Source organism: Rattus norvegicus, chromosome 1 (genome assembly GCF_036323735.1).
Source record: "Rattus norvegicus strain BN/NHsdMcwi chromosome 1, GRCr8, whole genome shotgun sequence".
Taxonomy (NCBI): domain Eukaryota; kingdom Metazoa; phylum Chordata; class Mammalia; order Rodentia; family Muridae; genus Rattus; species Rattus norvegicus.
The window spans coordinates 163,682,783-163,704,579 of NC_086019.1; the positions used below are offsets into that span (position 1 = coordinate 163,682,783).

A 21,797-nucleotide genomic window follows, 5' to 3' on the forward strand; every position below is an offset into this window, starting at 1 on the left:
TTATAAGCATTCCAAACTGTTGACAGAGGATCCTGCTATGCTCTTACAGTATCAAGCAGTTCTTCCTAGTTTCATTTCATTTTTTTACTGCTCAAAATTTTAATAAATTTAAATGAGATAGTATACACCGCCCATACTGATAAGCTATTTTTAGTTTTCATTTCTTGTAAAAAGAGAAAGCTAAGAGGCCTATGCCCGGAGCAGACAGAAGACAGCCAAGGCGGGTGGCTGCCACTATGATGAACAAGTATGTGATGGGGAGATGGAGTGACTTGTGTACTATGAAGAATGGTGAAACTGGAGATGCCACAGCATTGAGGAACAGCCTGACATTAGCCTGTGTTGTTGCTGAGGGTCTTGTCGGAGGCTCTGCTTCAGCAGTGGTCTGTCAATGTCTGTGGCCCATGTTGCCACCAAAGGCCATGTGGAAGCTGCTGCCTCAGGCCATGTTGATGTCCAAGGGGTGAGCTGAGCTGACCCCACCTCTGTGGCACACAGGAGAGCTGGCCCTGGAGGCTCGGACAAAGGAGAGCTGACAAGCTGACCAACTCAGCTACCCCCCAGGCCTAGATCTAGGGCTCTGAGCCGGCTCACCACATCTCTGAGCTGCTAGGGTGTGTGACGGGGCCAGTCCTGCAGAACAAAAGCTACAGGATCTCCACCACACAGACCAACATTGGGACATTTGAGAGGAGGCCGGGTGAGGTATCTAGTCTTGACAGTGGAACAGAAGCCAGAGTCCTTGAATCATACTAATGACTCATTGCAATGAACACTGGCAAGTAAAGTTGTCTGGGCAAAAAGGTGTACAACGTGACACACTATGGTAAGCTGCAGCTTCCACAGTGAGGGTTGTTGTTGTTGTTGTTTTTGTTTTCTTTTTTTGGGAGGTTGCAAGGACAGAGGGCAGGTATGGAGGGATGGGGAGATGAGTGGGATTGGAGTACATGATGTAAAATTCACAAAGACTTAAGTTTTAAAAGAAATAACATTATAGAAGCAAGAATATTTCAGGGGAAGGTGTCTGTTTTTAATTAGTTAGTTAGTGAATTTATTTGTGTGTACATTTGCAGATGATTGGGTGCAAGTCAGCAAGCCATGGTGCATGTGCGCTTGAGGACAACTTGCAGGAATTTGTTCTTTCCTTCTCCTGTATGGGTGTCAGGGGTGGTTCTCAGATGGTCAGGCTTGGCAGCAGGTGCCTTAACAAACTGACTCATCTCACTAACCTCTGGTTATAACAAAGGTCTCACTACGTAGCACAGGCTAGCCTTGAGCTCAGGGTGCTCCTCCCTTGGCTTCCCAAGTGCTGGCATTACAGCCTTGTGCCAGCACAAGTTAAAAATCATACTTTTGGCAGGCTGTTGTCTCTAGGTTTAAATAAAATAAAATAAAATAATAATAATAATAATAGTAGTAGTAATAGTAGTAGTAGTAATAGTAGTAGTAGTAGTAGTAGTAGTAGTAGTAACCCATAGCAACAAAAACAAAACAATGAAGCCCAGTTTTACTCTTCCAATTTCTATAGGTCTGACTCCTGTAAGCCTGAACTAGTCTCTAAGACACTGAACTTACTTCAAGTCGTTATCTATCAGCAGAAAATACCACTTACAATGTAGTGAAATGGACTCCCAGCTCCGCCCAATTCAAACGAGACCGTACAGGAAGAAGAGCAGATCCACAGACAGGAAACAAAGCTGAAGTCAGTGTTCACAGTCCATCTGAGGCTCTTGTTTAGATTGACCATGGACTACACACAGATGGGCATCTTATTTTTCACAGGATACAGAGGAAACGTGTAAAAGAGATCGGGCTTTAGCATCAAAGTAATTACACGTGCTAACTGTGTGCTGGGCATGGAGCTAAGGAACTCGGCCTCTGTGCCCATTACATCTCTGCACCTGCCCACGAGTCGCTCACACTGGAGGCTGCAGGAGAGGATCTAAGGGCCTTGGGTAGCACATGCAGACCAGGGCAGGGTATGTCTGGAGAGCAAAGCTACAGGCTGTCCCCACAGGACTTAACCTGCTCAGATCTTCATTTGTATGTGTGGCTGTAAATCTGGTGTTAGGAGGTGAGCACAAGAGGTTCCGTGAGTTCAAGGAAGCACTCTAGTAAACCAGTTGTACTTAAGAAGTGGGCTATGAGAATGCCAACCTCTGTGCCCTGGACCAATTTCTTACTCAAAAGTAACCACAGTCTTGGTTTCTAACACTTGAAAATAACAAAATCACTGTATCTTCTTGGGGCTCAGGGGGCGTCTCTCTTTAGAGCCTGAGCTGGCCTTGAACTCTCAGATGCTAGAGTGTAGGCATGTGCACTGTATGCAGCCTAGCTTTGACTTTTACCAGTGTGGAGCACTCTGGGTTGGACTGCCATCCTTCACTCACCGTTCCAGGTCACCAGACCTACCCGTGTGCACCCTCTCTTCTGCCCTTTGTATTCTATGGCTTGATCTGAAAACAATCTGAACATCGACTATCCATGGATACCTGGAGACGTTCTAGTCTGTGGCTATTTAAAGATAAGCTGGTATTCTTGACTATTTACCTAGGGATATGCATACCACAGAATAGTCTCGAAGAACCTGTGAGTCACACGGTGTGGGCATGCTGCCAGCTTCTCAGTTCATTTTACAGACTATACTCCCACCTGCAGCCCCTCCCAGCAGGACGACGACACTGGCTCCCAGATTCTCCACCACTCAGTACTCTATTTTTGCCATCCTGTGGGTTGGCACTGCATTAAGACTGAGAGCCGGGCCTGCAGAGCAGCTTTCCTAAGCCCGTTACTTGCACGTCCCTTCCTGGCATGGCTACTCACATATCTGCCCTTCTAGTAAGAGCTGCTTATATTCTTTGGAGATGAGGACTGTCAGAATAAAATACATACATACATGTATCTGCATATACGTTTCTGTGTTATTGCTTAAATATGTTCATCAAAAGTCTATGTGTTCAAAATGTAACCCTCATATTTGCATGTTAATGGTATTTGGAGGCAGGGCTCTGAGAGATTAGAATTCTATGTTCATACTCTTTCTAACATCTGGAAGCTGTTGTCTTTCCAGCCATGGGAGAGGATGTAAGGTGTTGTCTCTGTGGATTTAATTAGCATTTCTCTGATGGCTAATTACACTGCCTTTATGTCCTTAATAGGCTATGTTTGTCTGTGAAATGTCTGTTCAAACCTTTTGCTCTTTTATAATTTTATTTATTTATTTATTACCTTATTAGCAAGTACATTTTTTTATATATTCTGGATACAAGTTCATTGTCAGATACACATTTTGAGAATATTTTCTCCAAATCTTTGCTTTACCTTTTTATGTCTTTAATGACAGATTTAAAGAGCAAAGTTTGTGGGTTTTGTTTTATTTGTTTTTACATCTTGACAAAAATCAATATATTGGTTGTCTTAGGGTTACTATTGATGTGATGAAGCAGCATGTGGAAAAGCAGCTTGTGGAGGGGAAACGGTTCACTTCACTCACAGTTAACAGCTCGTCATGAAAAGTCGTGAGAGCAGGAACTCAAGCAGGCCAGGAACCTGGAGGCAGGAGCTGGTGCAGAAGCCATGGACGGACGCTGCTGACTGGCTTGTCCATCATGGCTTGCTCAGCCTGATTCCTTACAGAGCCCAGGACCACAGCCCAGGCTGAACCCTTCCCCATCGATCACTAGTTAAGAAAACCCCCATGGGCTTGCCTACAGACAATCTTTGGAGGTATTTTCTCAACTGCATCCTCTGATGATTTTATCCATACACCTGAGTTTGTTACTACATGTTGGTAACTTTTCTTCTATTAGAAAGTCTGAAACATCATTGTTGACCTCTCTAGAAAACCTCTGCCAATCCCAAGATCAAGACTTTTTACTGTTTCCTTCATGCAGTTTTAGTTTTTACACTAACTTTTTGTTTGTTTTGTTTTGAGACAGAGTCTCCTATATATATCTGGCTATCCTGGAACTCACTGTGTAGACCAGGCTGGCTTCAAATTCGCAGAGATCTGCCTGCCTCTGCCTCTTGAGTGCTGGGTCTGATGACATGCGCCACACTGCCCAGCTTTACACTGACTTTTAAGGCATGCTTTATATGATATAATATATATATTATATAATATATACTATATATATAATGCTTTATAGCACTCACTTGTACTTATTCATGAATGGTTGAGTCTGCTCCACTACAGCTGTTCAATACTATCTTTGACCATTGAGTGACTTCAGTGACAGCAGCTGACTCTTGCTAGGGACTATATGTTTGAGCCTTCTCATCCCCAAATTTGTATTTGAGGCTTTAGCCTCTAGAGTAACAGGAGATCATGAGTAGAGCTCGTGATGGCACTGATGCCCTTATAAGGAGAGTCAGCTTTGCCTTCTTCCCCAGCCCCTCCTTCCCTCTCTTTTCTCCTTTCTCCTTTCTCTTTTCTCCTTCCCCCAACCCCAAACCCCAAGCCCCATCTAAGATGTAAGTTGAGAAGACTACTTGGAGAAATTGAGAAGTCAACAGAAATTGATGGTCAATATTATGAACATGCCAGCTCTCCCCAAACTGATACACAGATTAATGCAGTCCTAATCAGCATTCTAACAGGTAACTGGGTGGGGATGGTGCCCACCTTTAATCTCAGCACTTGGGAGGCAGAAGCAGAAGAATCTCCCAGTTCAAGGACAGCCTGGTCTACAGAGTGAGTTCCAGGACAGCCAGAACTACACAGAGAAACCCTGCTCCCCAGAAAACAAATAAAAAAACAAAACAAAAAACAAAAATTTGAAACCTGGCAAAAACCATTTGAACAGATATAACATCTAATGTAACATCCAGAAGATAAGAAACAGGGATAGATTCTCAGCGCCATAGTCCTGAGGGAGAATATGCTCACCCAGAATATGCTCACCCAGGCCACACAGCGCTCGCTCTCCACTTACAACTACAACTTTCCAGTCTTCTATTTCTTACCGAAACAAAAACCACTACAGCAACCAAGAGGGTCACTATGTGCTCATTTTTTTAATACTAGTAAAAATAATTGATAGTCATATATGAATTTACAGGTGCCGACAGTATTTCACAATAAGGGCAAGCTAGGGAGTATGGTATCCATTTTAATGACCAGGAAACCAAGACATACAAAGATTATGTAGTTTGCCTAAATTCATACATTAGTAAGTTGCCAAGTAGGATTTCAAGTTGGGCAACTGGCTCTGTAATATTGCCTCTCGGTTTAATTACTACTAATTGTATAATATATAATCATTTGATAAATATCTGCAGTTTTAAAAAACCTAAGATAAACAAGTAGATTTTTATAAAAAGAGTAAGTGAGCCAGGCATGGCAGTGCACACTTTTAATCCCAGCATTCAGACCCAGAGGCAGGCAGAACTCCATGAGTTTAAGGTCTGACAGGTCTACATATTAAGTTCCAGGGCAACCACAGATAAACTAGAGACCCTGGTTTTTTGTTTTGTTTTGTTTTGTTTTTTTAAAAAGTGAAAATTTTGAATTCATTTTAAACATAGTTTTGTTTTGGGTTTTTGTCTGTTTGGTTGGTTGGTTGGTTGGTTTTTTTCGACACGGTTTCTCTGTGTGTACCCTTGGCTGTCCTGTAACTCTCTCTGTAGACAAGGCTGGAGAGGGGCCATAAACTGGGCAATGGTAGTATATACCTTTAGTCCCAGCACTTGGGAAGCAGGGAAGCAGAGGCAGGCGGACCTCTGAGTTTGAGGCCAGCCTGGTTTACAAAGTGAGTTCCAGGTTAACTGGGACTACACGGAGAAACCCTGTTCTAAAACATCCCCCAGCCCTGCCCCTGTCCCTGGTTCAGTTCCCTCATCCGGTGGCTCATAACTGCACATAATGCCAGCTCTAAGGATCCAACTCCCACTCCTGGCTTCTATGGGCACCCACATACAGATATGGCAGATATGTGCACACACGCGCACACACACACACACACACACAAATGTACATAAATACACATAAATAAAAATAAATCTTTAAAAAAGTAATAAGAGATAAAAATAAATTTCTTTGTAGAATATTTTCAAATTCATTGTTAAAAGTTATTTCTGACTCTTGGTCTTGACATTCGGGACAACATTGGCACTAACATTTTCTGAAATTCTATACTGAAAATACTGAAAGGGAAATGACGGTTCAGTGGTAGATCACTTGTAACCTTCAAAATGGCAAAAAAAAGTCAACATAATTTTTTAAAACCTTTATTTTCATGTGTGCGTGTTTTGCCTGTGTGTGTGTGTGTGTGTGTATGTGTGTGTGTATGTGTGTTTGTGTGTGTGTGTGCCACCTGTGTGTGGTGCCTGCAGAGGCCAGAAGGGGCACTGCATCGCCTGGAAAGAAGTGACAAAAGGTTGTGAGCTGCCGAATGGGGGCTGGGAATGGAACCCGGGTCCTCTGTAAGAACATCTATCTGCTGTATCTGTGCTATCTATGGTGGACATGGTTTGGGTTTGGGTTTTACTACTCAGCCTTGGTCAGCATTTTCTCAGTGTGTAGCATGAACTGGCCTCCAACGTGTGATCTCTCTGTCACTCAAATCCTGGGACAAGAGACAAGCACAATTGCGTCCCGCTGTGTACACAACATTTAAACATGATTACTAGGTGTCATAATACTGCTGATTACCTGTCTTCTTTAGTCCTTTCTCATAACCTGATTTTTTGAAATGTTTTCACTATGCCCAAGAGATGGTTCAGCAGTCAGGAGCACTGGCTGCTCTTTCAGAGGGCCCAGGTTTCGCTCTCAGCACCCATATGATAGCCAGCACCCCTGTTACTTCAATCCCCGGGTGACCTGACAGCCTCTTCTGGCCTCCTGTGGCACTGACGTGCAATTGGTAAACACACATATCCATACACGTAAAAATAATTTTTAAAACATTTTTAATGTTTTTTACAACTCAAAGACTTATACAACTCTGCTGCCTTTCACAAATAGAAAAAAATAAAGCTATCCTAACTTATTAAAAGCATAATTAGTCAGCCAGTTTAACAAAGTGTTTTGTTTGTATTGGGGGCTTAGTAGCTACAGCTAGATGACTTCTTTATTTGCTTTGGAAGTAACCTTGAAGAGATTTCATTTAAATTATTCTCTAAGCCCATAAAAACAATTATAGTAGCTTTATGACTATTGACCCTATCTCATAAATATGAAAGTATCAAGGCAAAATACCACATTTCACAAATAACCCTTAATAACTTGTTACTCTAAATTTGATGATACTCTGAATTTATATGTGTTATTTTCTCCAAAAAGTACATTACTTCCAAAAGGAGACCACAGCCTCATCTGCACTCTTCAAGTTTAGGCATCTACCATGCATTTGCCTGTTCTTAAACACATAAGGCCCTGCACCTATTCCTGTCTAGAAAGAAGAACACTAGCACATGTCAGACATGGGGAAAATAGCAGACAGACAGACATCAGAACACCAGGAAATCTTACAGTGCATCCAGTCCTATAATGAACCAAGGACACCGTTACATAAATCATTGTTCACAAAGAAGAGGCTGTAGGATTAGATAACCAACAACTGAATACACATTTGGTGAGCATTCGTACTTATAAATACTATAGGAAAATCATTTTAAAATAGGTCAACAACCTGCTTCTTCTGTGATGTGAGAGAACATGTTAAACCTCTAGGTTGCTGCAAGTGTTTTCTAGCACAAGTAAGCAGACAGAAAACAAGTAAGGGAAAGACTAGTAGAAATCTAAGTCATGGTTCAATGTATACAGACAAGTAGATAGGTGAAATTTTCACGTTTCAGTAATACAGACCCAAGCTCAGTCCCCAGAACCCATGCAAGTCAAAAGGCTCTCAACTGCCTGTAATTCTGTTCCAGGAGCTGGGGTGCCTCGGAAGTCTGGTCTCTGCAAGCAGCCACATTCACATGCACACACCCACACACAGACACCCTCATTCACATGCACACACCCACACACAGACACCCACATTCACATGCACACACCCACACACAGACACAAATACATATTTTTTTATGTAACACACATACACAGAAAGAGGAGGAGAGGGAGTGAGGGAAGGGAAGGAAGGAGAGGGGAGGGCAGAGTAGGGAGAGGAGAGGAAAGAGAGAAAGAAAGCTTCAAATTGGGTTCTGAAGTCACTTTTCTCGAAGCCTCTCTCACATTTAGCCACCTCGTCCTAGCTCTTCAACTTTACTCCTATGCTAGTAACCGAACTTCTGCAATCCTTTCTTGATATCAAAACTGACAGCTCATTATCTATTTCACTGCCCTTGAAATAAACCTAGATCCGTGACCCAAAGCCACAACCCTAGTGCCACATATCTATAATTTCACCTTCTTGGGAGGCTGAAGGACTGAGTTCAAGACTGACCTGAACTAAATAATAAGGCTTGTATTTCAAAAACAAAACAACGACAATGTGCAAACTCTAATGACTTCCTTGGACACGTTTGAACTGACTATACCCTTTCTACCAGACTTTTAGCAAAAGTTTAACTGTGGTTTAATTTAACATTGCTTACCCCCCAAAAAAGTGGTCTTTTTTCCATTTTATGAGGCAGATACTGCAAGCTCTCAGCCAGTAACCATGCTCTCTTCCTTACTAAGGAAATCCGGATTTTACACAGGAAATTAGTGCACCTGCTAAAACACTGCATTTCCCAGGCTCTCTAGCAACAGCAGGAGTCTGTGACATTAGCATTTAAAGTTCTGATGAGTGTCCCCAGACCCACGCCAGATGCCCCATAACCACCTGAATAATAAAAACATATCGTCTCTTTTACACGGAAGATTCTGCGTGCACGTACCTAGATGGAAGAAGGGAGCTGCTGATGTCTACCCAGCCTCACTACCTGTCTCCCCTGTAGAAAAATGAGCAAGCAACTGCCCTTCTGTCACCACAGGTCTGGTTACCAGAGGGTCACCTGAGGCCATGCCCTTCCCACCAGGAGTGGCCATCCCTCCACACTGTCAGCCCAAATAAAGCCTTCATCCCAACCCCCCAGCCCCACCCTGGCTGCTTCTTCCAGGCATTTATCTCCATGCCTCTATCTAGACCAGTCTGATGCTGACTAAGTAGATGTTACCTTTGTAAAGTGATGCCCACATGCAGAATTATCACCTAAGCGCTCGTAAGCCCAAGAGAGCAGTGGTGGTGCAGGAGTGGGACCAAGCATGCCTGTTTGACAACAAACTTCTATAGGCCAGTCTCAGACAACTGGTTTGAAATTAAAGTAACAGTTATGGAGTGGAGCTGGACCTCACTGGCAGAGTATGTCCACCGTGCCCAAGGTTCGATCTCCAATATTGAAAAAAAAATGATAACACAATTAAAATCTTTCTCAGTACTAAATATTTTATAATTAAGATATTATTCAAAATGTCCTATGGCCTCCATAACATGCTCCTGGAGTATGTAATAAAGTAAAAGGCAAAAAATAACAGCAGCTACAAGTAACTAAAAGTGTTTGGAAGAAAAGTCACACAAGCAATTGTTATCAAGGGCTGTGATGAGTGTGGAACAGCTTTCCTGATAGCGTGTGACAGCCCCTAAAGCTACACTTTCACCCGTGAAAAGACCACTCAAGGTTCTTAGCTATGTTTGCTTCTAGTGTAGCTTCAAATCTACCCAGACTGTTAGAAAATAGGATGAAGAAAGACAGTTGTAAATTTTTAAAGGCCCAAAAAATTAAAAGTAAGCATTCTTAAATGGCAATATTTCAATTAACTGTACTAACGTAAATGACAAGCTAACATGTACGTACCTTTCTCAGGCATCCATATTCCTCACCAAGTTCTCCTGACTTGCTTAACTTGATTGGTGTTCGGAATATAAACTCTGGAAGAAAGGGAAAATACTTTTTAATGGAGTTTTGTAAGAAGGAATCTTTACACTATCCAACTGCTGACAGCCATATTACAAACTACATAAAAATTATGGTTATCTTCTAATTTTTTTTAACACTGCCTCATCATGTAGTCCTGGCTGTACTGGAACTCACTGTTGTAGACCAGGGTGGCTTTGAACACAGACCTGCCTGCCTCTGCCCCCCAAGAGCTAGAATTACACGCCTGCTTATGGTTATCTTAATTTGAATATTCTCTCGTTCACTTAATCAATACTCACTAAAGGTTACAAATCAGGACTGTACTAAGCACTAGCGTATGAACAAACGCAGCCCTTGTGCCATGGACTACAATCTTGTGGGAGAGCAGACAAAGAAACAAGTGAGAGTACATTTGGGGTAGTGGCAGTAATGCTATCAGGAAATGAGTGTAGGGTGGAAAGAAAAGTTTGCTTTAGCCAGAGTGGTCAGAAAGGGCTCAATGACAGACATGCCAAAAGACCACAGAGAAAACTGTATTCAAGCCCTATGTTACACACCATATGTGCACGAGTGCACACACACACGCACACGCACGCACACACACACAGATATCTGCATACATGTTTTCTATTTTTCAGTATGTAGCCTACTTTCTTTAGCCATCCAAGCCTCCAGTGGCTCTCATGAGCCCACTGAGGAACCAACACGCTCTTTAGGGTACTCCATTAATTGATCATCTTCAAAATCATACACTGCTCAACCCCTGACTAACCGCAAAACAAACCATGTACGTTAAAATTTGATTTCCCATCTAAAATTCTATCTTCTCTCTTTCTATCCTCTATTTGTAAATCAAAGAATGAGATCATAAGGCGCATAAAGTACATGATTGTTATGCAAGTGGACAACAAAAATAAGAATTGAGAACAGGAATAAAGGTAAGTCTTCTAAAACCCAAGAAGCCAAGCATGCTGATACACTCCTTCAACCCCTGCACTCAGGAGCCAAAAGCAGGATCACCACAAATTCATTAAAGCCTGCACTCCAGAGCCCACTCTTTAAAAAGGTGGAGGGATACACACTTTATTTCTGTAAATATGACAATAGTTTATATCTTCACGATAGTGTTCTAACTATAGTAATAATTTTACAATTTATTGATAACTTTAACCTCCCAGTGTTGGCTCTACAAAAACTAAGTTCCTCAAAAGCCTTCTGCCCTTTTTCAGTTGACTCAATTTTATTTATTTTCAAAAGAAAGATACTGAAGAATAATGAAGAAACAAAAGCAGTGGGCCTGACTCAGATACAGACAGGGACTCAAAGTTCTCCCATGCACTAAACAGACACCCACCCCGCCCTCAGTCTGGAAGACAAACAACCCATCGATCCCTCACCACTTCAAGTCCTGATGACTCTGTCTGTCATGGCCCAAACCACATTCCACTTACAAGCCAGTATATTCGAAGATGATGCTTTTTAAAGACAAAAGGAAGAAGAAAAAAGAAAGCAAAACTCCCTTTTAAAAAGTACTTTATGGGCTAGAGATGGCTCAGCAGTTAGGACACTGGCTTCTCTTCCATAGGACCTGGGTTCAATTCCCAGTGCCCACACAGTAGCTCACAGGAGATCCAGCCCTGTTCTGGCCTCCCCAGGCACCAGTCACACATGTCATGTAGAGAAATACCTGCAGACCAAACATCACAGAAAGTGGATCTTGTTTTTAAGTACTTTCTCACAGGTAAGCATTTTCAGGAGGCTTTCACAGAAACACTATGGTAGGCATCACACCCGCTCTACAGCTGAGGTAGGCAACTACGGTTCAGAGTGGTCTGCTTGACAGAGCACCATGAGGGCCTGGCAGAACTGGAAGAAAACTTTAACGGGGATAAAGGGGGAACTGTATAACGATTGAAAGAACACTGCTTCCAGCAATTAAGGCCAATCCCTCTCCACAACTACAAAAAACATGGCAGCGGGGCCCTCCTGACAAAGTCTAGAGTCACCTGAGCCAGAAATTCAACTGAGGGACTACCCACATCAGGTTGTCCGAATGGGAAGCACCATTTGGCTTTGGGTGGCCTAAGGCTGTGCAAAGACGCTAAGTGTGAACTGTGCTGCGGCCAGCAGGCAGCATTCAGCCATGGCTTCTGCTTCAGTACCTGCCTGAGTGCTCATCTTCACTTCTCTCAAAGATGGCCCAGAACCTGAAGGTTTCAAAACAATTCCTTTCTACCTTGACTTGATGTTGGCCAGTACTTTATCACAAGGACAGAAAGGAATACACTTCCTTACTTATCTAAAAACACAAAATACTTATTAAAAAGATAACAGTCATGAACCTGTATGAACCTACAACACAGTGAACAAACAAAAATTTAAGGAGAAATTATAATTATGGTAAGAAAATTAATATACCACAATTAAAAATACACAGTGAGCAAACCAAAAAGTTAGTGAAAATAAAATATTATATTTGATCATATTTACATTTATGTGTGCCTACCCAATGAATAGTGTATTAAACAAAAAAACAAAATATTTTTTTTTTTTGGTTCTTTTTTTCGGAGCTGGGGACCGAACCCAGGGCCTTGCGCTTCCTAGGCAAGCGCTCTACCACTGAGCTAAATCCCCAGCCCCCAAAATATTTATAAGATACTACATTACAAAGACATTTCACACAATTTCAAAGACTCCATACTATAAAGTCTTTAATACTGGCTGCCATTTCCAAGTTGAGCTTTCTAGCTATGCCACTGCCAACTGTTACCCAATATTCTTTCTCATTAAATTCCTTTTTAAATTAAAATCAGAAGTGTAGATTTCTGGTTTTTATTACTTTAGCTATTTTTATTTTTTTCATAAACTACTCTGAAATAAACAGTAAACCAGGAGCTGGTAAAACCAAGAGGAAGAAAAAGAGAAAGATGAAAAAAAAAAATCCCAATGCGGTTCCACACTGGGTTTCAATCTCCAGTGACTGTTAACACCTACAACAACTAACATGAAATACTGTTCCTTTCAGGGCTGCTTGTCTATCCACAGGCCACACTGCTGGCAACTGAGTGCTGAGCTGAGGATGAGCGTGTTTTTAACAGATAATAAACACACCTTCCTAAGACTACACTGAGCGATGGGCCCGCCAGCTCAGCACAGCGGCCATCTGCTCATCACAGTGTTGGCGACAGTGGCATTCCTAGAGACAAGTCATGAGGACCACCAGGGCTTCCCACATGGCTAGGAGTAGTTCCAATCTCTTCTAGAGGAGCTGTGTCGCTGTACTGATTACACAGCCCAGCTTCCTGACTTGTTGAAGCCTCTGTGTAAGTGAAGGTCACTACTACTCTTCCTCTCTGTCACGTGTGTGGATATTCTTTTAGAAGAGATTTCTCAAACTGTTCTTTTTTTTAAAGATAGGCTCTTTTCCTGGAACTCCAAGATGCACCAGCCTCAGCCTCCCACTTGCTGGGATTAGGGTTAAAGGCGTGTACTGCTACGCCTAGCCTCCAACTGGTCTTTTATGGCTTCTGCATTCAATTCATACTGGGAAGACCTTAGGACCAAGACATAATCAATGTTACCACAGTTCCTTCTGGTACAAACTATAGCAATCTCCTCAGATTCGCTTTTAAGAATTCCAAGTATTTTGAAGAGCAGCATAAGGGACATAATCTTATGCAGGCTTATAAATAAGACTGCCGCCCAACACCAGAGAATAAAAATACTCAGTGATAGCGGAGTACAAACAGCAGCTCAGTTTACCATTAGGGAGTTTTCTCTGTTTAAACCAGTTCTTGCTGGTTATTTAGTACACACTGAGTTAATTTATATAACTAATACACACTAATTTCAAAAACAAAATTTTCAAGTCTCAAGAGCATAGTATCTTCATCTTGTAAATAGTCTAAAATTTAATACTCGATCCTAGACTAGCATAAGAGCCTCCGATAAGAAAGGTTCAATTCCCTCTTCTATAAGATCAGAATAATAGCAAATATAATTCTAATTAATGAAATCATTCACTATAGGCTTAAGACTCAAATGAGGATTAAGGAGAGTGAAAACAGTTTGTAAGTAATTTCAAACCGAGTACCATATAGCACAATTTACTAAACATGAGATTGTATTGTATCATATTATATTAGTGGTGTAATGTTCTTTAAATTATAACTTGTTTTTACTTACAAGTTAAAAGAAACACAGATCTTTTTTTAAATGTACATTTACACAGAAAGCCAAATTAGCTTTGGAACATTCATTAAGAAATCATACAAGGCTAAACAGAACTCCGCATCTGGCATCACACCCCTGCAGATGTGTGAAAGACATATGGGTTCAGACACTTGTTCTGACAATGAAATGAAATTATTTAGAAATGGCCACGCTTTGCTTTTCTCCAGTCTCCTCCTCTACTAAATACAAGTCAAGACACTGGCCAACCTACCTCAGAGTCCATTAGACCACAATCATTATAATCGCTCCTGTGTCTTAGTCTTACTATGCCTCTGACTTGTCTGAATTCAAAAGACAAGAGCAGGGTGCTATCGTGTAGTCACTAACATTAGGACTGACATAACTTATCTTAATATTGGGTTAGAATAATGGGGGGTTGGCTTTAAAAATGTAAAATGCTAAACCAACCATGATGGCCCATGCCTGAAATCTTCACATTGGAAAGAGTGAGACAGGAGAAATTTGGCTCTGAGGCCAGCCTGAGCTACAGAAGACCTTACATAATCGTCATCATCACCACCACCATCTCTCTATTTTTAAGGTACTGTAAAGGTCAAGAGATCTCGTGCACAAGGCTAAGCCCTGCAGACACCAGGAGGACATGCAGGCTTATTTCTTCTACGAAAGGCTCACCTGCCCTCCTGGATGCTGGCAAAGGGTGCAGTTGACTGTCTGCTGAGTGAGACAATGCCCACACCTCCCAGGATTGTTTTTAATTGTCCTAGACCTTTTCCCTCTAAGTCTTTCCTGCTTCCAGGCCAGAAAGCCCATCCTCATCTGAGTGAGGTCATGTGTGCTTTACAACAGCCTAAGTGACGTCTATGCTAGCTTAGGGCCAGGCCAATCCTGACTCCCACAGGCCTTATGTTCACCTCCATCATTCTTCCCAGATCCTAAGTCGTGGGCACTACCTGAGTGAACAGTACCTATCTGCGTGAGAGATGAAGAATTTCAATGTAAGCATGTCTTAAGCTCTGTTATACTCATGGGACTGAGCTGTTATCAGAAAACTGTTTCCAAAATCATGCTGTGCTTAAATATGGCTAAAATGAACCAAATGGTCTCAGACTCTCCAAGTTTGGCTTAGCGCAATTTACCTAAGTGAGGCTGAATGAGTTTCATTCTTCTCTCACCTGGAACATTTCCCTGTCGGGAACCTCACAAAGTATAATGCTTTCTAAAAAACTAATCTATCTCACAAGGCAAGCACACCATAATTATAAGTACTATTAGTGTTAGTACTCAACGAACAGTCCTCAAAATAGGTCTCATGTGTGGCTACCTGTATCCCTAGTACTGGGGAAACTGATCTTTGTAAACTCCAGGCCACCCCAGATACATAGTCTAAACTCAGCCTGGGCTATGCAGTAGGATGCTGTCTCAAAAACATAAAACCTAACAGTTAATGAGCACACTCTATATGCTAAATATCACATATATACAAACCATACATTGCCAAAAAGAGATATGGTAAATCTGTCATTATGAAGGATTGCCTGCCAACTTAGCCTTTGGCTGATGCCTTCCACTCAGACTTCAGGTAGGGTTCCTTACCAGTAAGAACGATTTGCTTTCCCATTAATTTGCTGCTCTAGTCTGTCAGTGATAGGAGCGGTTATACGCATGGGATAAAACAATATTGGGCCATTGTACGTGGAGATGAAGTGTGTTTTTGTCTCTTGTAGAATAGTCTAGACACTGTTAAAAAAAAAAAAAGAATGATTTGTTGCACCTAACTGATTCTAGAAATACCTGCTTGCCTACTATGAGTATGAAATCTTGGTACATGCTCAGCACAAAGTGTACGTCATCCATTCACTCTAAGAACTCTAGGCACTAAGTCTCCAGCAAGTTTCCCTGGTTGACAACATGCACCCAGTGTTCTACTTTCTTTGCTGGGGGAGTAATACACATCTTGCATGCCTCTACTCAGAAAAGACTCTGGAAGCCTGTACCTAATTTCCTCCAGACTTTGTTCCACAGAATGTTTTGCTCAGTATTATTTCACTGCCCTAGATCACAGCTATGAGTTCAACTATATGCTGAGTCCTACAAGCATCCCTAGTAAGTGGGTGATGCTTGGGCACAGACAGACACACACACAGAGCACACACACACACACACACACACACACACACACACACAGAGTGTACACATTGTGCAGCGCAGGCTAACCTCAAGATCTTCCTGCCTCAGACATCTAAATGTTGGTATTACAAATATGCACTACTAAATGCCTAGCTTTAAAAATCCCTGCCCTCAAGCTGTTTTACAGAGCAATAGTGATAAAAACTATGGTATTGGTACAGAGACACAAATAGATCAGTGGAATAGAACTGAAGACCCAGAAATGAACCCACACACCTATGGTCACTTGATCTTTGACAAAGGAGCTAAAATTATCCAGTGGAAAAAAGACAGCATTTTCAACAAATGGTGCTGGTTCAACTGGCGGTCAGCATGTAGAAGAATTCAAATTGATCCATTCTTTTTTTTTTTTTTCTTTTTTTCGGAGCTGGGGACCAAACCCAGGGCCTTGCGCTTGCTAGGCAAGCGCTCTACCACTGAGCTAAATCCCCAACCCCAAATTGATCCATTCTTATCACCCTGTACAAAGTTTAAGTCCAAGTGGATCAAGGACCTCCACATAAAAACTAAATACACTGAAACTAATAGAAGAGAAAGTGGGGAAGAGTCTCGAACACATGGGCACAGGGAAAAATTTCCTGAACACCAAGGGTTTATACTCTAAGATCAAGAATAGACAAATGGGACCTCATAAAATTGCAAAGCTTCTGTAAGGCAAAAGACACAGTCATTAGGACAAAATGGCAACCAACAGATTAGGAAAAGATCTTTACCAATCCTACATTTGATAGAGGGCTAATATCTAATATATACAAAGAACTCAAGAAGTTAGACTCCAGGGAATCAAATAAGCCTATTAAAAAATGGGGTACAGAACTAAACAGAATTCTCAACTGAGGAATATCGAATGGCTGAGAAGTACCTAAAGAAATGTCCAACATCCTAGTCATCAGGGAAATGCAAATCTAAACAACCCTGAAATTCCACCTCACACCAGTCAGAATGGCTGAGATCAAAAACTCAGGGGACAGCAGATGCTGGTGAGGACTTAGAAAAAGAGGAAGACTCCTTCATTGTTGGTGGGATTGCAAGCTGGTACAACCACTCTGGAAATCACTCCTGGGCATATACCCAAAAGATGCTCCAACATATAACAAAGACACATGCTCTACTATATTCATAGCAGCCTTATTTATAATAGCCAAAAGCTGGAAAGAACCCAGATGTCCTTCAACAGAGGAATGGATACAGAAAATTTGGTACATTTACACAATGGAGTACTACTCAGCTATCAAAAACAATGACTTCCTAGGAAGCGCAAGGCCCTGGGTTCAGTCCCCAGCTCCGAAAAAAAGAACCAAAAAAAACCAAAAAAAACAAAAAACAAAAAAACAAAAAAAAACAAAACAAAAAAACAAAAAAAAAAAAACCAATGACTTCATGAAATTCTTAGGCAAATGGATGAAACTAGAAAATATCATCCTGAGTGAGGTAACAAAAGAACAGTCACATGGTATGCACTCATTCATAAGTGTATATTAGCCCAAAAGCTCAGAATACCCAAGATACAATTCACAGACCACATGAAGCTCAAGAAGGAGGAAGATAAAAGTGTGAATGCTTCAGTAATTCTAAGGGGGGACAAAATATTCACAGGAGGAAATACGAAGACAAAGTATGGAGCAGAGACTGAAGGAATGGCCATCCAGAGACTGTCACACATGGGGATCCATCCCATATGCAGTCACCAAACCCAGTCACTATTTGGGATACCGAGAGGTGCACGCTGACAAGAGCCTTATAGCTGTCTCCTGAGAGGCTCTGCCAGAGTCTGACAAATACAGAGGCATCCGCTCACAGCCAATCACTGGACTTGAGAACAGGATCCCCAATGGCGGAGTTAGAGAAAGGACTGACATAGCTAAAGGGGTTTGCAACCTCATGGAAAGAGCAACAATATCAACCAACCAGACACCCCAGAGCTCCCAGGGACTAACCACCAACCAAAGAGTCCACTGGAGGGACCCATGGCTCCAGCCACATATGTAAGAGAGGATGGCATTGTTGGGAATCAATGGGAGGAAAGGCCCTTGGTCTGTAAAGGCTTGATGCCCCAGTGTAGGGGAATGTCAGGGCGGGGAGGTGGGAGGGAGGGACTGGGTGGGTAGGGGAGCACCCTCATGGATGCAGGAGGTAGGGGAATGGGATGAGGGTTTCAGGAGGGAAAACCATGAAAGGGGATAACATTTGAAATGTAAATAAAGAAAATATCCAATAAAAGAAAATGTTTTGGTGTCAGTTTGGATTTGAGAAATGATAGCAATGACATCTACAGCTGTTGATTCAGCATCAACTTGAATCCACTCTTATCTCCTAGTCAACATTCTTCTGAAGTCTGTAAAATTCCACTACAGTTCAACCACACAGGTAGAATACTATTTGGCTAAGAGTAGTTACAACATCAAAGCTGAAACTCTATTTAGTGTGGCATTTCAATTTGCCTGGATGAATATGAAGAAAGCAACGGACCAAGCAAAGGCCAGGAAATGAAAGCTCCCCTTTTAAACGTTTTATTGTACGCTTACTAACTTACAGGAGGTGGGCATTTGCTACTGTGTACATCAGAGGTTAAAGAACAACCTGAGCAGTCTGCACTCTTCCCTCCAGGAAGACCACAGGATTGAACTCAGGTGGCCACGGCGACAGTGGGCATCTTGCCTGCTGAGCCACTTTGTTGGCCCCAAAGCTCCTCAAATCATTCTTCTACAGTTGAATGGAGACTGTGCAGCAAACACTTAACATTATCAGTAGGCAGACCCATTTGGTTCCATGGCTTGTACGATGGTTTGCATCTGCTGATGTAGGATTTTACTTAAATTTTTCCTCACTTCCCCAACCTTCTTAGGATTTTATGTCAGCTTCCTCCACCCCAAAAGAGGAACTTGAGGTTGGGATGCCAGCAAAACTATCATAAGCAGAGGAACAAGATGTCCAGGCCAACAGGAAAAGCAACACAACCCTTTCTTGTTCAGAGAAGTTAAAGAAAAAAAATCTACCAATCCCAAGGGGCCTTGTTGCTTTGTTGGTTAAAAGTGCCCTATCAAGGAAAACATTTAGCAACTGTTCGAAGATTCCCAAAGGTTTTAGTAGCACAGAAAGTGCTAGACGTGACTTTGGATGCATGAGAGCACAGAATATCCCCATTCATAAAGGAATCCAGGGCTGACAGAATTTCCTGATGCCTGCCCTCTGACTCTGACTCTACAAACCAGGAGGAGAAACTCCCAAGGGACAAGATGTCTTAAGGATGACACACACCTGTGGTCAGTAACCTAAGCACAAGACTGCAGTCTAATGTACATTCTAAGACCAGAAAAATGTCCTTAAAGATCCTTTTTTAAATGGATTCTCTGGGGCAGGGTGACTGGTGATTTGTTAATGAAAACAAATGAACTACCAGACAGACATTCTGCTACTTGCCCCAAGCCCAGGGCTACCAAAACTCCCACACTGAATGTAGCTTTTTAAATTTTTATTTACTGTGCATGGGAGTTTGGTCTGCGTGTGTATCTGTGCACCAAGCATCGGCCTTGGAGGCCAGAGAGGCCACTGGATCCTCTGGAATGGGAATCACAGACAATCCTGAGCCACCATGTGAGTGCTCAGAATTGAACCTGGATCCTCTGTAAGAAAGGCCAGTGCTCTTAACCAGTGAACCGTGTCCCTAGTCCTTCAGTGTAGTATTAGAAAAAACCCTACTTTACTATGCTGGAAGATGCTAGCTTACCAATCCTAAGGCCAAAGTCAACTGTCCTCTAGTCCCCGGACATGCCTGAGTGTCCCCATACACAAAGTTTATGAATGTGGCAGAATAAAAGAGAATTTTGGATTTGTTGAGTCTTGAGACCTATTATGTCTTAGATTTGAATGTCTGGCTAGCCATTTGTCCTTGAGACACTTTTAAAAGAAAATTCTCTAGGCATGAATTTCTTCATTTTTAACTTTCTTTTTTTTTTTTTCTTTTTTTTTTTTCGGAGCTGGGGACCGAACCCAGGGCCTTGCGCTTCCTAGGTAAGCGCTCTACCACTGAGCTAAATCCCCAGCCCCATTTTTAACTTTCTAATATTTCAACCACATCTTAAAACTACAGACATGACATTAAACAATCAATTCAAAGGTTGTGAGCTGTAAAAGTGTTTGGTGAGTTATTTACCACCATGCAAATACATGGCTAAATTAAAATCTGCCACAGGATGTTTAACTAGGGAGTGTTGTGCTCTCTTCAAACATAAAGGGATAACTGTCTCTAACTAGCAGAGCGGGCTCCACACCACTGTATTTCAATACAGTACAAGAGTCTGTCCTGGGACACAGTGTGTGCACCTCTGCAGTTCTATATCACCTCATTCCTTCCTGACAGGTTATGGCTCCTGGCTAAACCACGCCCTGCCCCACGTCTACGCCTGCAGTGCTCTCAACCTTCTACCCGTACTCTCACCTTGTACCAGGTTGAAACAGTACCATCCTTTAACAGTAGTCAAGTATAGGATGTGCTGGGTCCATGTCTAACTCACTCATCATAATGTCTCTGTGGTATGTCTTTACACCATTTTCCAGACAAGGAAACTGAGGTACAGAGTTTAATTTGCTAATGCCCAACACTGTATGAAAACCATAACTGAAACCCTGTAAATCAGATTCTGTGCTCTCACATACTAAAATACACACACACACACACACACACACACACACACACACACACACACAAAAGCAGTGGTGTCCCATGCCTTTAATCTCATTGAATCTGAGGACTTAGAAGGCAGAGGCAGGCGGATCTCTGAGTTTGAGGCCAGCCTGGTCTACAGAGTGAGTTCCAGGACAGCCAGGGCTACACGGGGAAATTCTGTGGGGGTGGGGTAGAGCACAAAAAAAACCAATAAAATATATTTTCAAAAAAAATTAAAATAAAAAGATCCCTGACAAGGCACTCTAAGACAAGGACCCCACAAAGCTGCTGCTGAGCTCACTGTCTGTGGGCAAGCTATGGCTGGACATGCCGTCTTTAAGAAGAGTTTGTTTCCCCTGTGAGACTCCCCTTGAGAAAACTAAATGTACTCTTGCAAGTGATTCCTCTGAGTGAGGAAGGGGATGCTTGTCTACTTTCCTTTTTGGCTCTAGGACCCTAACTGGTGCATCAGACCCTGGGGTGGTATAAAAAGCAAACATAGTAATATACACATATATGAAGATAATCTAAATAAAATTGCCAAATAGTGGAGGAGACGGACCCCTCGCTGGCCATCTCTTGTCAGCAAACGAAGCTTCTAATGCCAGACTGGATTACATCTAATTGAGTTTTTGGCCAAAGGGGGGTCCCATACGAACCCCCAAATAACCCAGGTTGTTACTAAGATTACAGGCTGCTCTCCATAAACTGATAGCAAGATTCCAATGTTAAAGATAACACCCACACACTATTAAACATGGAGAAGCCGAGCTCGTGCCTACATAGAACATTTGCCCCTATATTCTAGCATACAAGAAGATAATCTACATGCTACCAAAAGAGAAACTTAAACTCCCAATCAGCCACAAACCCTCAGATCTACAGTGGTGTCCTGCCTACGGGATAT

General features: G+C 42.1%; 1 protein-coding gene and 1 non-coding gene across 4 annotated transcripts in view; one reads left to right on the forward strand and one right to left on the reverse strand.

Annotated features, from left to right (window-relative positions):
* Positions 1-21,797, reverse strand: part of Rnf169 (ring finger protein 169) — a 61,573-nt gene that overhangs the window by 20,201 nt on the left and 19,575 nt on the right. For 2 of the 3 annotated variants that reach the window (XM_001061888.8, XM_017590193.3), the window contains exon 2: positions 9,781-9,854. In XM_001061888.8, the coding sequence (XP_001061888.3) occupies positions 9,781-9,854 (74 nt within the window). Of the gene's footprint in view, positions 1-1,612; positions 9,761-9,780; positions 9,855-21,797 lie in introns of those variants that run through there. The other variant, XM_006229823.5, reaches the window with a different exon arrangement.
* On the forward strand, positions 15,648-15,777 carry LOC120100366 (small nucleolar RNA SNORA20). The gene has a single exon (XR_005500131.1). It is a non-coding gene; the product is annotated as a small nucleolar RNA SNORA20 (small nucleolar RNA).